This window comes from Condylostylus longicornis, unplaced genomic scaffold, assembly GCF_029603195.1.
Source record: "Condylostylus longicornis isolate FDR11 unplaced genomic scaffold, ASM2960319v2 ptg000135l, whole genome shotgun sequence".
Lineage (NCBI taxonomy): Eukaryota > Metazoa > Arthropoda > Insecta > Diptera > Dolichopodidae > Condylostylus > Condylostylus longicornis.
In genome coordinates, this window is record NW_026578103.1 from 16,180,568 (window position 1) to 16,195,041 (window position 14,474).

Sequence of the window (14,474 nt, forward strand, 5' to 3'; positions counted from 1 at the left end):
ACTTATTTATTAGTCACCCGCAATTTTTAAATTTATACTAAATTTTTAAGTAAAAAATACGTATATACGAGTATGTATGTATATGTATGTATCCATGTATAGATATTTAGGTAGATATAATATTATATTTCTTAATCACAATCAAACTTTTCGTAATTCAAAACAATTTACTGAATATCAATGATTATATACAGAGTAAGATTATCAATTTTCTATATTGATAAACTAAATGAATCAAATTGTGAATAATATAAAATTTGAAAGAAATTTGTTGAATTATTTGTTTTTCTATAAAATTTTGCTAAAATTTTCATATCAAAAACAAAAAAATTGCATATGTGACGGCGCTAAGAATTTTATCCTTAAAAATTTTTACATGATAAAATTTGATTTTAAAATAAATTTTGGATAGTTTTTAATTTTTAATTGAATATGCCTGTAATTTTTTTCTAAATGAATTAAAACGAAATTAAATATTTCTAAATATTTCATAAATCTCGTAAAAAAATTTTATAAGTAGAATTACGCATAACATTTATTGAATATCATTTACGATTATACTCGTATAACAGTAATATTCAAATAAATTAAAAAATTAAATATTTTTTAATTTATTAATAAATTTAATTTCATTTTAGCCAAATTAAAATTCAATTGCTTACGAAATAACATACACACAATTAAATTAAAACAATATTAACAAAAAAATGTTTGTTATTAGAAAATTTTCAATAATTTTTTCGAAAAAACTTCATTTACAAAAACAAAAAGCAGAATTCTAATACCATTTCTCTAAGAATTTACACGTTCTTAAAAGTGCAAAAGCTAATAGCTAAATGGCAATAATTATAATCAAATTTTAATTGAAGAATTTCATCAGACAAAAATTTTAATTTCAACAAAATTTTCATCTACTTTTTTTTTTATTTCCTTTTATATACATACATATATAATATACAAAATACATACTTATAATAGAATGCCTCTTTATTTATAATGTTTTGCTTTAAAAAAAAATTTTATTAGAAGTGTAAGTGTACTTATGTATGTTATATTTTTTTCTACATATTCTTCGTATTTTTGTAGAATAGCAATACCGCTGCGACTAAAAATTTGATATACATACTATTTTTTTTATTTTATTTTCACTATCAAAATAAAAAAAAAAATTATTTATTCATCATTTTATAATATGCTTAAAGAAAACGTGGTCTACATGTATATTTTTCATAATATACTCTTATATACTTATAAAAATGGAGAATAAAAATATTGTAAATAATAAATATTAAAGCTATTAAATTAACATAATATCGCTACCTGTATATATATATATATGTCTATACTTATAAAATATGTTTACAATATAGAACTTTTAAAGCTTAAATATATACATGTATGTACACATATATATTTATACAAATTATATATATAAAGAAATAATAATATAAAAATATATGAGAATTTTGAAAAACAAAAATAAAAAAAAAAAGTGAAAATATTTAAAATACATAAGAAAGCTAGAAACGAATGCGCAATTTGTTTTCGTCAAGAATTCATTTAAAAGCAGAGCAGAGAATTTTTAATTTCAGTTCAAGTTAAAACGTTAAAGTATTAACAAGTAAAATAACAGAGAAAGAAAATTTTCCTAAAAGGCAATTGATTGAAAACCAGAATTTTTGAAAAAGGCCGCTAGTGAAGCTTTTCCAAACTTGAAAACTAATTAACAAGAACTCTTTAATATTTAAACCAAATAAGAAAAATCTTACAAAAAAAAAAAAAAAACGTTTTTTGTTTTTCGTTTTAAAATTAAATTAATTAAATTATTATTGAGTGTGTTCTGCAAAAGAAAATAATTGAAAAACATTACAATAGAATTTACAATATAGTAAATACACAAGTGCCATCATACTCGAATAAAATAAATAAATATATTTATAATTAAAAATCATATTAATTTTAATAAAATACAAAAAAAAAAAAATACAAATATAAGATTAAATTTGAATTAGAATAAAATTGATAAAATATTAATAACTTGACAAATTAGTTAAAGTTAAAAAATAAATAAAATTCAGTAAATTCGTCCAAGAATTATTTATAAAATATAAAATAAAATAAAATAATCTAAAAATGTCTGCATCACCAATGGCAAGACAAGCATGGTCTCATGCACAAACTATTCCAACAAGAAAAGTTCTTGTAACTGATCCAGCTCAAATGCCAGAAGTTTACTCATCAACTCCTGGTGGTACATTATACTCAACTACTCCTGGAGGTGAGCATTGTTTTTCTATTATTTTCATTTAATATAATACAATACTATAGCTTTAATAATTTAAAATTTCTCAAATCTCAAGATAATACAAAATTACAATTAAATCTAATTACATCTATTTTTCATGAATTTAGAAGAAAGAAATTCAAAATATGATTTCTTATACAATATAATTATTGACATTATGTTGACAAATAATAAATAAATTAATTTTGTTATGCAATTACACTATTATGCTATTATAAATTTATTTCTTATACAAAATTTTCGTGGTGAATCTTTTTATTATTAGAAATTTAAAATAAAATAACAATGTTTATTTTTCATTATATGCGCGTACAACACAACATAGCATATAAATTATACTGTATATGACGACATTGTATATATTGTTGTATGTGTTCTGAAATTTTGAATATAAGAGTATATATACATATAGAAATTACTACATATTTTGTTGATATATACTATTTTTATTTATTTATTTATATTTTAATGACCCAAATTTTTCACTTTTAATTTTATTATATTTAATTTGTTAAATTTCTTTAAATTTACTTTTAAAGCTTCTAATTTATGTTGACTTTTATGATAAATCTAAAAAAGCAAAATTAAATTTTAGAATTTCGTATAATTTCAACTTTTAATGTTATATACTTATTTATATGTATAACAGATTCTGTAGTTGTGTGTTTACAAGTATAAAAATATCTAAGTTTGAAAAAAGAAAAATTTTAGTTATATTATAAATTAATTTTGTTATATACACCGTATTTTTACATATATAATTTATATACCCTTATACTATAATATGTATGAGATTAATTTATTTATTTTTATTTTCAGGTACTCGTTTAATATATGAACGCGCTTTTATGATGAACTTAAAAAGTTCACCATTAAGTCAAACCCCACCGAAAAATATACCACAATGTCTGATTAGAGGACAACCAAATATTCCAATTAAAAAATGTTTAGCAACCCCAGTTGCAAAATCACCACCAAAATCATCATCACCATCACATAATAAACATAATGATCATGATGATCTATTTGAAATGGAAATGTAAAACAGGATGGTTCTTAAAATATTATTATTATTATTAATTTAATTATTATTATTATAATTTAATTTTTTTTTATTATTATTTGCATATAATTTAAAATAATATTAAGAATACAAAATTATATAGTTATAAAAATTATATTGAGGTTTTAAAATGTTACATCAAGTACATATATATATATATATATATATATATATATATAATTGTTAAATAGAGATATTTAATTTTTCACCTACTTTAATTAAGTTCTCATATATGCAAAGCAAAAAACAAAAATTTAAATGAAATGTGAAAAAAAAAATTATCTTTTTTATATACTTTTAAAAATTTATTTAAAAGGTTGTGGTTTAATGAATTTTGTGATATTTTCACATCTCATTTATTTTCTTTTTTATGCTAACAAATTGAAACTTAATCATTTTTTAAATGAATAATTAAAATTCATACATCTATTGAAAATTTTTGAAAAATGTAAAACGTAAAATTTTTAAAAGAGCTAAGTCCTTAATTTTAATTTAAAATCGCTACAAAAAAAAAAGTCAATATTTAAATGTTGAAAAAAAAAATTATATTCAATATTACACTTTTTATTTTATATAAATTATTAAAATTATGATGCATTCATTATTGGCAATAATCTAGAACAGAGAAAATAAAGCAAATTCAAAAATAATTTAAAACTGCCATGATTGAAAATAAAAAAATAACATTAATTAAAAAAATTGTTTCATAAATATTTTTACATGTAATTATAAATATAATTAGTTTTTTATAATCCATATAGAGAAATAATTTATATAAAAAAGAAAAAAATATAATAAAAATCAAACAAAAATTTTTGGGAAAAAAATATATATATATATTTAATATGTACAAAATTATTTTATTTTTTTTTTTTGTTATAAATTTTAGTCATATTGACTATTCAAACATTGTACACGTAAAATGAATTAATAAATATATATACATATATATATAAGCTAATTATAAATAAAAATAAAAATTAAAAAAATAAAACCAAAAAAAAATTTTTTTTTTATAAAATTTAAACTAAAAACTTTTAATATGTCCGCGTTCCCTTTTTACAAGAAATAAAAATATTAAAACGGAAGAGAAAGGAAATAAAAAAAATAGAATTTCTCAGTTTAAACAAAAATTTGATAATACACAAAATTAATAAATAAAATATAATAAAATATAATAAAATAACTCGTACAAAATTAAATGCTGCGAATGTGATAAAATTTTATTTTTAATTCTTACACACATAATAATTACCATTTTAAACACAAACCATATAAAAACTAACATGTTATGCCATAAATAATTTTCAATTTATTAATAATATACAATTTTAATAAAAATATAACTAATTTAAAAAAAAAATTTAATATGCCATAAAATTATTCAAATAATATTAGAATTTTTATATCTAATTATCATCATCTCCAAAAATCAATTAGATTGATTAATTTTGGTCTTTATGCATTATTTAAATAATATTAAAAATTTCCATTTTAATCCTAATGAAATTTAAATGATTTTAAAAGAAATAAAAAGTTAAAATATAAAAGATTAATTATATAACAATTTAAAAATATTTAAAAAAATAATAATTTAAAAATTTATCGGGTAAATTTCATAAAATAAAATTTTTTTAAAAAGCAAAAATTATAAAAATTAAAAACTAAGAATAATTAAATCTTTTAAAATACTCGTTACAATAATTATCACTATATAAATGAACAATATGTATATATATTTAATTAAATTTATTGTACATGTATAATAATAATAATGAGACGTGCACATACATATATGTACATAAATACGTATAACAATGATTTAAAAAGAATTCAGAAATAAAGAGTAAATAGCTAGTTTAATTACAATAAAAAAAATATACTTTATATTATTAATATTAATATTCAATATTTATTTTCAAATTACATAATATTTTATACAACTAAAATTTACATTATAACTCTCATTTTTTTTGTTTGATTTTTAATTTTCCATATGTGATATTTCTGTAGTAAAAAATGTATTTTAATATAACAGAACATTAAATTTGAAAAACTTGTTAAAATCATATTGTATTTTTAATAATAAAATATTTAGATAATTATAATTAGCAAAAAATATGGAGTAAAGAAACTCTTTCAATGGAAACATTAAGTTGGTATTAAACTAAAAATAAAAAATACTGATTATTATAGGAGAAAATATTAAAAAATATATAAGTAAACATAAAGAAATTTAAATTTAAAGAAAATTTGAGATGTAAAATTATTATTTTAAAAAATTGAAATTTAAATATGCTTCTCAATATTTTTTGTTTTTTTTTTTTTAAAAAAGAACTGAATATTATGGATATTTTTACTATGTATATAGTAGGTATTCATAAATCGATCTAATAATTAATTTTTAAGTTAGTAAAACTATTATAATATATAACATGATATAACATATTGGACAAATAACCTAAATATATCTTTAAGAATTTATTATTAGTAAATTAAATGAAAATAAATTTTTAATTATAAGAAGAAAATATTTGTTTTACTGATTTGAGAGCTAGTGTTAAAACAAAAACTTAAAATGAAAATTTTCAAAGTTTGGAAACTTTACGGATTTAAAAACGCGAAAAATGTATACATGTACATAATAAATTTTTTTTACAAATTATTTCTCAGCAAATATTTACTATCGGAAGTTACTACATTATAATATAATATTAACTAAATTTTTGAATTCATTTATGAAGTAACCAACCAAAATATATTCGCTTATTGTATGGATTGAGTCAAATTCATAAAATTTAATTAAACCAAAACTTTAATAAACTGTGATCTATAGTCATTCTAAACTTTATTCCGCTACTGTTCGTTACATACTAGAATAATACTTAGACGGGATCAAAATTGAAAAAACTTTGAAAAGAGAAACAATGACGAACTTTCTCTCAAGAAGAAAAAAAATTCTCATTTAAAAAAACAATAACCCAGACGGAAAACTTGAAAAAACTTTTAAAAAACTTTGTCTGTGATAACGATTTACTGTGATAAACGTCAAATTTCAAAGTATTTATAAAACATAAACAAATATTTTTGGATTATACCAAAAACGAAAAATTTTGATTTTGGATTATAAAAGTGTGAAACTTAGAAAAACCCAGTTGTACAAACTACTGGTGCACTTTTAACTTCCTGTTTTAAGTTAAGCAAGTTAAAATATATGCCAGAATTCATATAACATATACACATTTTCAGGGCTATTCTGATTCGCGAAGCGAACAGTTTACTCGAATATTGTCAAAATAATATTACGATTCGCGAATGGTTAAATTCGCTAAGAAAAAGTCGTTGCTATCGAGATCTTCAAAAAGCGACACTTGAAGCTAATAAGAAAGTAAGTAAAGTTATTAATGTAGTTTTTGCCACAAAAAAAGTAGGTTAATGACGTTCATTAGGTGCTACATAAATATTAATTATTAAAAACGTTTTTTTTAATTGCATTTACCTATTTAGTATAATATTAAATACAATTGCAATACTGTACAAATGATTTTGCTATCCACCGTTTTGGTTCTGTTTTTTAAAACTAGAGAGCGTAATGATTTTACTACTTCACGTAGCAAGAATCTATGACGTTTTTGCTATGTCGAAATTACTAAATTTAATTAGACATTTTATGTCTCAAAATAAAAATTTGACAATCAGTTGTTTTGCTTTCTCGTCTGTGGTGTTCTTATTTCCTATTAATTTGGTAATACACATTTAGGTTTTTATTTTGCAAATCTATTAATATTTAAAAAAGAAAAATAATAAACCCATACATTAATTTTGCTTATGTTGCCACAGGATCCAAATTAAATAAACAATGCCAGAAGCAGAAGGTCGGAGCCCTATGGCTCGTTTCGCAAATTGCGTTAGTAATATGATTGACGGACCCATAACGTGGTTTCGTGGTCAGTAATTTTGTAGATTATTTCTAAACCCGAAATATTTTTTAATATTTATTTCAAATAAATAATGATAATGAAAAATTTTTGTAAGAATGTTACATAATTAACCTATAACAATATCTAAGTTCAGCAGTGTTGAATATTTAGCAAATATTGTTTCAATAATGTTAGTTTATATACAAACATATAAAAAAGAGAATTTTCAATTATTTATAGAAAGCGTTGTTGAGCCTAACCACAAACATTATCCATGGTATCACCAAAAGTTTAGACGTGTTCCAACTATTGACCAATGTTACACTGATGACATTGTATGCCAATTCGAAGCTGACCAGCAATTTCGTCGTGATAGAATGGTTGATAACGAAGTCCTAAATATTCTCAGACAAAGATTTGAAGATTGCATACTATATGAAAAACCAGATCATGAAGTTAAATGTAAAGACGTTTTGGAACAATATCAAAAGGCTCAAGAAAATTGGTTTATCAAATGTAAGTTTTTTTATAATTTGCATTATGTTTTCCAAATTATCAATTTGAATTTAATTGTTTTAAATTTGAAGATGGTGATCTTGGTGCCTATGGTAACGCCAGAAGCTGTTACATGAAACAAAAACATAGAATGATTTGGGAAAGACGTCATGGACCGGTTGGTTCCGGTATGAAAACTAGTGAGCACGACCATTGAAACGGTCAAGTATTGTAGTTAAACTCCGATATAAAATTTTATTTGCTGTAGCGAAAGTAAAAAATTAAAGAAAAATTAAAATCCGTGGTGATTTATAAATCAATATTTAAATCTTGGTAGAATATTTATTTATTTTCTAATTTGAATTTTGGGAGGCTGACAAGAAAGAATAAATCAATTAATATATCGCAATTTCATGGAAAAATGAATACAAACCTCGCAATTATATATAAATAATTTATTTGTAAAAATTTTTGCACTTAGAATGTTATACGGTATGAGTCAATATGTTGAACTAAGTAAAATATTAAATCAATTTAAGAAAATTTGAACATATTAAATATTGATCAGCAAATTGATACTAATGGTTTATCCATCAAACTCTTTTTAAGTTTGGTTAAGGCAGTTTTCATCTTTTCTTTGTTTCCATTCGATGATTTGTTTCCCAAAGGAATTATTGTCAGATCATGTAAACGACGCCTAAACTGTTTGTAGAATTGTAATACTTCAGGGTTTGCCCAAACTTGTTTGGAATCAAAATCTAAAATTCTTATGCTGTCCAAACTTTTTGCTCTACTCAGCGCAACATACGCTTGTCCAGCCTCAAATACTTTTGACAGTGACATCTCGACACAATCCAATGTTAATCCTTGACTTTTATGTATGGAAAAAGCCCAAGCAAGTTTAAGAGGGATTTGTTTTCTTGTAACTGTAACACCCGAAGGAGTTTTTACTACCCATTTTTCAGGTTTACACAAATACTCATTATTATTTTTGAAACGAACCACCGGTAAGCTTTTTTCAAATTTGCATACAACACCGCGAGCTCCGTTTACCAAACCTGCGGATAAATTAATGTTTTTTAAAAGCATTACTTGTGCTCCAATTTTCAATACTAAAGATGATGGCACTTGGATTTGTGAATCTAACATTTTCAACATCGATGGATCGCTATCTTCAGCTTTGAAATTCATTTCAGCACCTGTTAATAAATTTAGCTTCGATTGATTAATTGAATCGGAATCACTTGTGTGAGAACATAATTGCGTTGCCAAAATTCCATTTCCCTCAATCTTTTGTTTTGAAGTATTTAGCAAACATTTTGTAACTTCTTCAGTAACATGACCGATTCGAATGTGGTTAAGAATTTTAATGAACTCTGAATCAGTTTGTCTATGCACTTGTTTAAGTTCAAAAACAACCTGCACACATTTTGCCCACGATTCCGATTGAAAGCAAAATCGTTTATTATTTTGATTAACCGCTACTCCATTTACAAAGTCTCGTTTAATAACCGGAGGTAATTGAAGAAAATCTCCACAAAGAATAAGTTGTATACCTCCAAAGGGCTTGTCATTACGCCGAATGTAACGTGCTACAGCTTCAATTTTCTATAAAAAAAAAGATGGTATTGTTTTAAAATAGTTATAAATTAATAATAATCCATTACATCAAAATATTGGCAATCAACCATTGAAATTTCATCTATTATCAGCGTTTTACATTTTCTCCAATTCTGAGCGGAAACTGGTTTGGAAGCCATCTCATAACATCTTTGCAAACTAGCTTCTCCACTTCCAATTCCAGCAAACGAATGAAGAGTCACCCCACCTTAGGATTAAATTATAAAAATATGGATAAAATTATATTTCTTTTAAATTATACCGACTAAGCAAGCTGCAACACCAGTAGAAGCTGTGGCAATAGTTGAATCAGGTGGTAAGGAAGATATAATTTTCCGCAAAAGAAAACTTTTACCCGTACCTGCAGATCCTGTGAAAAATACACTTTTTCCACTTATACACATTTGTAAAACTTGTTTTTGTTCGTCAACTAAGGCCAAATTTTCCTCAGCCAAAGGTGAGGTCTGATAAAGTTTTTTAGCTATGGGACCTTTAGAAGCAATGTCTTTACTTGATTTTAACTCCTCGAATTTTCGCTTTTTTGTCAATGGTGGGGAAGGAGTAGTTAAACTTGATTTTGGTAATAATCCAGCCTTCTTTTTAGCCATTATCATTTCTGCACTTGTTACAGGACTAATTTCTTCAAATTTTGTAGGTTTACCTGATAATAATTGAGTTCGTAGATTTTTCTGGATGGTCGCTTCATCAAGATTTTCATTCCCAGATAGCTTGAAGAACATTATTTTTAAAAAATCTACTAAAGATGCCGGTGGAGCATTTGATATTAATAACACACATTTTTCTGCTTTGAAAGTGATACTAGCTTTTCCTTCAGTCATAAATTTTTTATGAACCAAAACATCTTTTAATTTCAATTTTATTATTTGATTTTTCTCATTGTTTATTTCAATATAAACCTCCCTCACTGAGTTTCTTATTAAGCGTAACGTGGCAATTCTATACGACACCTTTCTTCCAGTCACACCTGTTAGAACATCATTAGTCTGTTTTCAGAAAAATAAACCGAATTTAATTACCTGCGTCATTTCTCCACTCCAAAGTGCATGCACAAGTAACGACGGCATCATTTAAATCCATAACTTATGTATGTATTTATATATAAATACCATAAGACTAACTTTCCTAAAATTTGCCTAATTTTTAGAAGTAATATGGTCAAATGATAGTTAAAAAGAAGCATCAACTACAGTACTCCTAATGGTCCAGTGAATACACTTTTCAAATTACATACATACTTACTTGCCCAGTTAACAGATTGGCGCCTTTTTAAAAACGAATTTCAAATTAAATTGCCAACTTTCAAAATATTGTGCCTGACAGTTTGTGTAATAAAAAGAACAGAGTTGCAAACAAGAAAAAAATTAAACAATAACAATTCACAATATTAATTTCCTAATAAAGAAAACGTTTTCATCGGAAATAACACTAGTAAGAGTTCTATTTAGCTCTTCCCCATAATATTTCGAGTCGCATTGAGTTCGTCCGGATGCAGCACAACCAAAATGCACAAAAATTTACAATTTGCATTTTAAAAATGCCTTACACGGCAATAATGTGCACATTCCAAGAGTAACGGCCTCTTTCAAAAATAAGGCCATTTTCATACAAAAAAAAAAGCAAAACTGACTTTTTAACAAAATTAGTCTCTAATATCCCACTCTTCTCATTTGTTCCCCTTTCTTGTTATTAAATTAGAAAATCGAATAAAAAAATAAGAAATATGAAGAGAAAAAAATGGCATACTGTGATAAGGAGTAAATATTAAATCTAAAGTATGTACTTATACAGTTTTTTCTTTAATATTGTGATATGTATGTATATTTGATATGTATAAAAGAATGTTATAAAATAGAAAAAGGATGAATATAAATGAAACAATAAAAATATTCAAAATTCTTAATGTTAATTATAAATTACAGATAACAGGTATGAATTGTAAGTCTGTTATATTCCTTTTTGAAGAAAAATCACTGAAAATGATGACGTTATCATTTTCTGAATATTTAAAAATTTTTCAAGTTTTGTAAAGTAAAATTTAGTGTTTTAAAAACTTTTAGCTGTGAAAAGATCAAACGTATGTACATATTTTATAAAACTTTTAACCTTCTAGTTTACTTTTTTTTAAATTTAAATTTTTTTTTGTGTATTCAAGAAATTAACTATGTATGTTTATATAAATTACGTCAAGTTTCAAAATATTTATCGAACATAGACAATACGTACAAAAGAAGAACATATCTTTCCAATGAAAATTGTACATTTTTGTGCATTTTGCTAGTGCTGCACCCGAACGAACTCTATGCGACCTCAATATTCTTTCGTTTAAATAGCTTACTTGAAAAAAATGTTTTTTTTTATTTACTGCTCATACATTTATTGTTTGCTGGGTTGTTAAAAAAATTACGTTAACAAAATAAAATTTCTCATAAGTGTTCTGATAACAAGTTTTCCATTTTTAATACATACAGAGTAGGACTCATTAGTATCTTTTGTTACTTGCTTGCTTCTTTCCTCTAACAAAATTATAATATTTTTTCGGATTAAATTTATCATACAGCGGATGTTTTTGAACAATATATTTAAAATGTAAGTGTTCATAAATCAGTGCTAAAAAAGCTAAAAAATACCCTATGCCTAACACAACAAAAGAACTCCAGAATTTATTTAAATCCATTAATGCTTCTTGAGGTGCTTCAGCTTCGACTGGCAAATCTTCTATTACTTCTTTTAACCATTTAGTTAAAAGACCTAAAAAAAGTTAATTATTCAAAATTGCTAAGCAGCATTATTTTTTAGTTAATCGAACCTCCTTCCATTAATCTTCTAATATATTTGTCAACTCTTGGTTTAAGCGGAGAATTTTTCTCCATCCCAATTGAGACTGGCATTTTATACACACAACTTTTCATAATATGCAAGGCATCTGCATTTAAGTTTTCTTTCTCAGTTTTTTCATTTTTAGTATTTGATCTAAGGTATCTTAAAAAGTATCCATTATCAAAATAAGCAAAATCACCTTTAAGAATTCTTAAAGTCTGAAAATAATATATTTCAAAATAGACAAAAGCTTATTATTCTAAGACCTAGAATTTACTACTCCTTCTGTTGTTTCTACGTGTTCCAAATAATTTCCAATTTTTTGAACATATTCATCGAACGAATCCTGAAATAAAATTTTATTATTAAAACCCAATGCTCCGCATTTAATTCCGCTTTCAGACAACTCCCTTACACTGTCAACGGTAATTCTGGAATAATAATTTAGTAATTAATGGCTTATGCATAAGTTACGTTTTAAAAATATTTTGAGAAAATTATCTTATAAGAATCTTATTTTATTTCAATAAAATTTATTATATAAAATTATGTACCTTGATGGAGGATTTGCCAAAATTGCCGTAAAACTAGCTCTATAAGTGCAGGCTATAAGTAGACAATAAGTCCAATACCATCCTGCTAATACTCTTAAAGACCAGCTTTTAGGCATTTTTGATAATGATACTAAAAGTAACATACTATAAGTAAGGAGAAAGCAGTTGGATAAATCGTCGAAAGTATCTTTCAAAAAGGCGCTTTGTGCTTTTAACTTCAAATTCGAAATTTTTTTTGATTTTAATTGATTCCTGGTCGAAAATTTTAAATTTGATTTTTTTAAAGCTTTCAATTTCTCTTTATTAGAAGTTAATAATTTTGATCTGAATGTATATGAGTCGTTGTTAATAGTTAAAATTGGTTTTTTATATTTCTTTAAAATATTTTTGTTCAGAAGGGAAATATAATAAAAAATTAAGCCTATTAAAATTTGTGAACTTATAACGCATGCCCACATTTCACCACTGAAATTTTAAACTCATTTTATTAATATCCAGTTAGTTTCAATGAATTTGAAGTACCTAAAAGGTGCAAATAATGTTTTCCAAGAATTATCTGTTGATGATTCCGGTGTCAGAAATGTCAAACATTCAATTGAATGTGCTATACTAAAATCCATAATTTTTAAGTTGAAAAGATTCGCGTATAAGTTACCAATAACAAAATGTGCTCTTCCATAAACCTGAATTTAATAAAAAAAATATTAAGCTATTATAAAAATTTAGTGTAAAGATATTAATATCAAATATAACACAAAGGCTATTAGATAAAACAAGATAACCTATAAAAACAATTCTTTTAAGTTATTACAATTTCACCAGCCAGTCCAGTAAAAGATTCATTGGGAAGTTGTCGACCCCATTTTTCAATTTTTGAATCCGAAGTTTCATAAATTTTCATTTTGAAGTTCATTTTTTTCTGAATTGCGTTTAAAATGTTGTATTCAATTCCTTTATATGGCTTGGAGTTTGAAGTTTTGATAACCATCGGAAAGTGTTCGTACATTGCAGTTTTTAAACGGACACCTTTTAAATAAAACGTAGAATATAATAAACATTTAAATAAAATCTTAAATACATGTATACATACATATATAAGTACATAGATGATCTTTTAATATTATGCAATTTTTAAATAATTCAATTACCTTGTAAATTTGTAGTTTTGTCGTTAAAGAAATTAACATTTCTACGCTGCATTTTTCCGTATTTCCATCGGTTTAAAAGTTTTCCATAAAATGTTTCTCTTAAAATGATATTTGGATATGGGACTGTCAATAATTCAAACCACGTTGACATATTTTCAAATTTACGATCTCTTTCAATTTTTTTTATTAAAACACAAGATAATATTTTGTTCCATATATGTAACATTTCTGAATTTAATATACGATAATCATGCAACATTATGTAATTAGCCTTCGTATTTAGAATTCTATTCTCATGGATAAAGTTTAAAAAATGTTTAACAGAGTATCCGTCCTGTATTATTATTATTATTAAATCACAATTAGCTTTTTTGATTTCCTGAAGAACTTTAACTGTTATATAATTTGGAGATCGTAAATTTTCATCATTCAATATTTGAATTAAAAACATTTGTCGAGGTGTTTCCATTGCTTCATATATTTTTTTAGTAAACAATTTAGCATGAATCTTATCATGAATAATACAGTAAC

General features: G+C 24.0%; 4 protein-coding genes across 4 annotated transcripts; 2 read left to right on the forward strand and 2 right to left on the reverse strand.

Annotated features, from left to right (window-relative positions):
* Nucleotides 1–1,581: 1,581 nt before the first annotated feature.
* Nucleotides 1,582–5,899, forward strand: LOC129615068 (eukaryotic translation initiation factor 4E-binding protein). The gene is made up of 2 exons (XM_055530128.1): nt 1,582–2,278; nt 3,125–5,899. Exons 1-2 carry the CDS (start codon nt 2,134–2,136, stop codon nt 3,346–3,348), a joined length of 369 nt encoding a protein of 122 aa, XP_055386103.1. The 5' UTR covers nt 1,582–2,133; the 3' UTR covers nt 3,349–5,899.
* A 1,122-nt stretch (nt 5,900–7,021) lies between these two features.
* LOC129615494 (NADH dehydrogenase [ubiquinone] 1 beta subcomplex subunit 10) lies at nt 7,022–8,105 on the forward strand. Its single transcript, XM_055530747.1, has 4 exons — nt 7,022–7,113; nt 7,209–7,315; nt 7,529–7,804; nt 7,876–8,105. The coding sequence occupies exons 2-4, from the start codon at nt 7,228–7,230 to the stop codon at nt 7,998–8,000; spliced, it is 489 nt and encodes a 162-aa protein (XP_055386722.1). The 5' UTR covers nt 7,022–7,113; nt 7,209–7,227; the 3' UTR covers nt 8,001–8,105.
* A 144-nt stretch (nt 8,106–8,249) lies between these two features.
* Nucleotides 8,250–10,663, reverse strand: LOC129615493 (ATP-dependent DNA helicase PIF1). The gene is made up of 4 exons (XM_055530746.1): nt 10,441–10,663; nt 9,666–10,388; nt 9,451–9,611; nt 8,250–9,391 (listed from the first exon to the last, which is right to left on the reverse strand). Exons 1-4 carry the CDS (start codon nt 10,499–10,501, stop codon nt 8,348–8,350), a joined length of 1,989 nt encoding a protein of 662 aa, XP_055386721.1. The 5' UTR covers nt 10,502–10,663; the 3' UTR covers nt 8,250–8,347.
* Nucleotides 10,664–11,903: 1,240 nt separating this feature from the next.
* LOC129615230 (glutamate receptor ionotropic, kainate glr-3) lies at nt 11,904–14,412 on the reverse strand. The gene is made up of 8 exons (XM_055530337.1): nt 13,944–14,412; nt 13,607–13,821; nt 13,318–13,478; nt 13,200–13,260; nt 12,796–13,010; nt 12,519–12,672; nt 12,231–12,459; nt 11,904–12,172 (listed from the first exon to the last, which is right to left on the reverse strand). The coding sequence occupies exons 1-8, from the start codon at nt 14,410–14,412 to the stop codon at nt 11,904–11,906; spliced, it is 1,773 nt and encodes a 590-aa protein (XP_055386312.1).
* Nucleotides 14,413–14,474: the final 62 nt, after the last annotated feature.

Excerpts from the sequence above, each read along its gene's own strand:
- LOC129615068 (XM_055530128.1), top strand. The coding sequence starts at position 2,134 with ATGTCTGCATCACCAATGGCAAGACAAGCATGGTCTCATGCACAAACT. Across the intron at positions 2,279-3,124 it reads ATACTCAACTACTCCTGGAG|GTACTCGTTTAATATATGAA; the intron begins GTGAGCATTGTT and ends TTTTATTTTCAG.
- LOC129615494 (XM_055530747.1), top strand. The coding sequence starts at position 7,228 with ATGCCAGAAGCAGAAGGTCGGAGCCCTATGGCTCGTTTCGCAAATTGC. Across the intron at positions 7,316-7,528 it reads ACCCATAACGTGGTTTCGTG|AAAGCGTTGTTGAGCCTAAC; the intron begins GTCAGTAATTTT and ends AATTATTTATAG. Across the intron at positions 7,805-7,875 it reads AGAAAATTGGTTTATCAAAT|ATGGTGATCTTGGTGCCTAT; the intron begins GTAAGTTTTTTT and ends TTAAATTTGAAG.
- LOC129615493 (XM_055530746.1), bottom strand. The coding sequence starts at position 10,501 with ATGGATTTAAATGATGCCGTCGTTACTTGTGCATGCACTTTGGAGTGG. Across the intron at positions 9,612-9,665 it reads TGTTGCAGCTTGCTTAGTCG|GTGGGGTGACTCTTCATTCG; the intron begins GTATAATTTAAA and ends TTTAATCCTAAG. Across the intron at positions 9,392-9,450 it reads TTGATTGCCAATATTTTGAT|AAAATTGAAGCTGTAGCACG; the intron begins GTAATGGATTAT and ends TTTTTTTTATAG.
- LOC129615230 (XM_055530337.1), bottom strand. The coding sequence starts at position 14,412 with ATGGAAACACCTCGACAAATGTTTTTAATTCAAATATTGAATGATGAA. Across the intron at positions 13,822-13,943 it reads CAAAACTACAAATTTACAAG|GTGTCCGTTTAAAAACTGCA; the intron begins GTAATTGAATTA and ends TTTATTTAAAAG. Across the intron at positions 12,173-12,230 it reads TAGAAGATTAATGGAAGGAG|GTCTTTTAACTAAATGGTTA; the intron begins GTTCGATTAACT and ends AACTTTTTTTAG.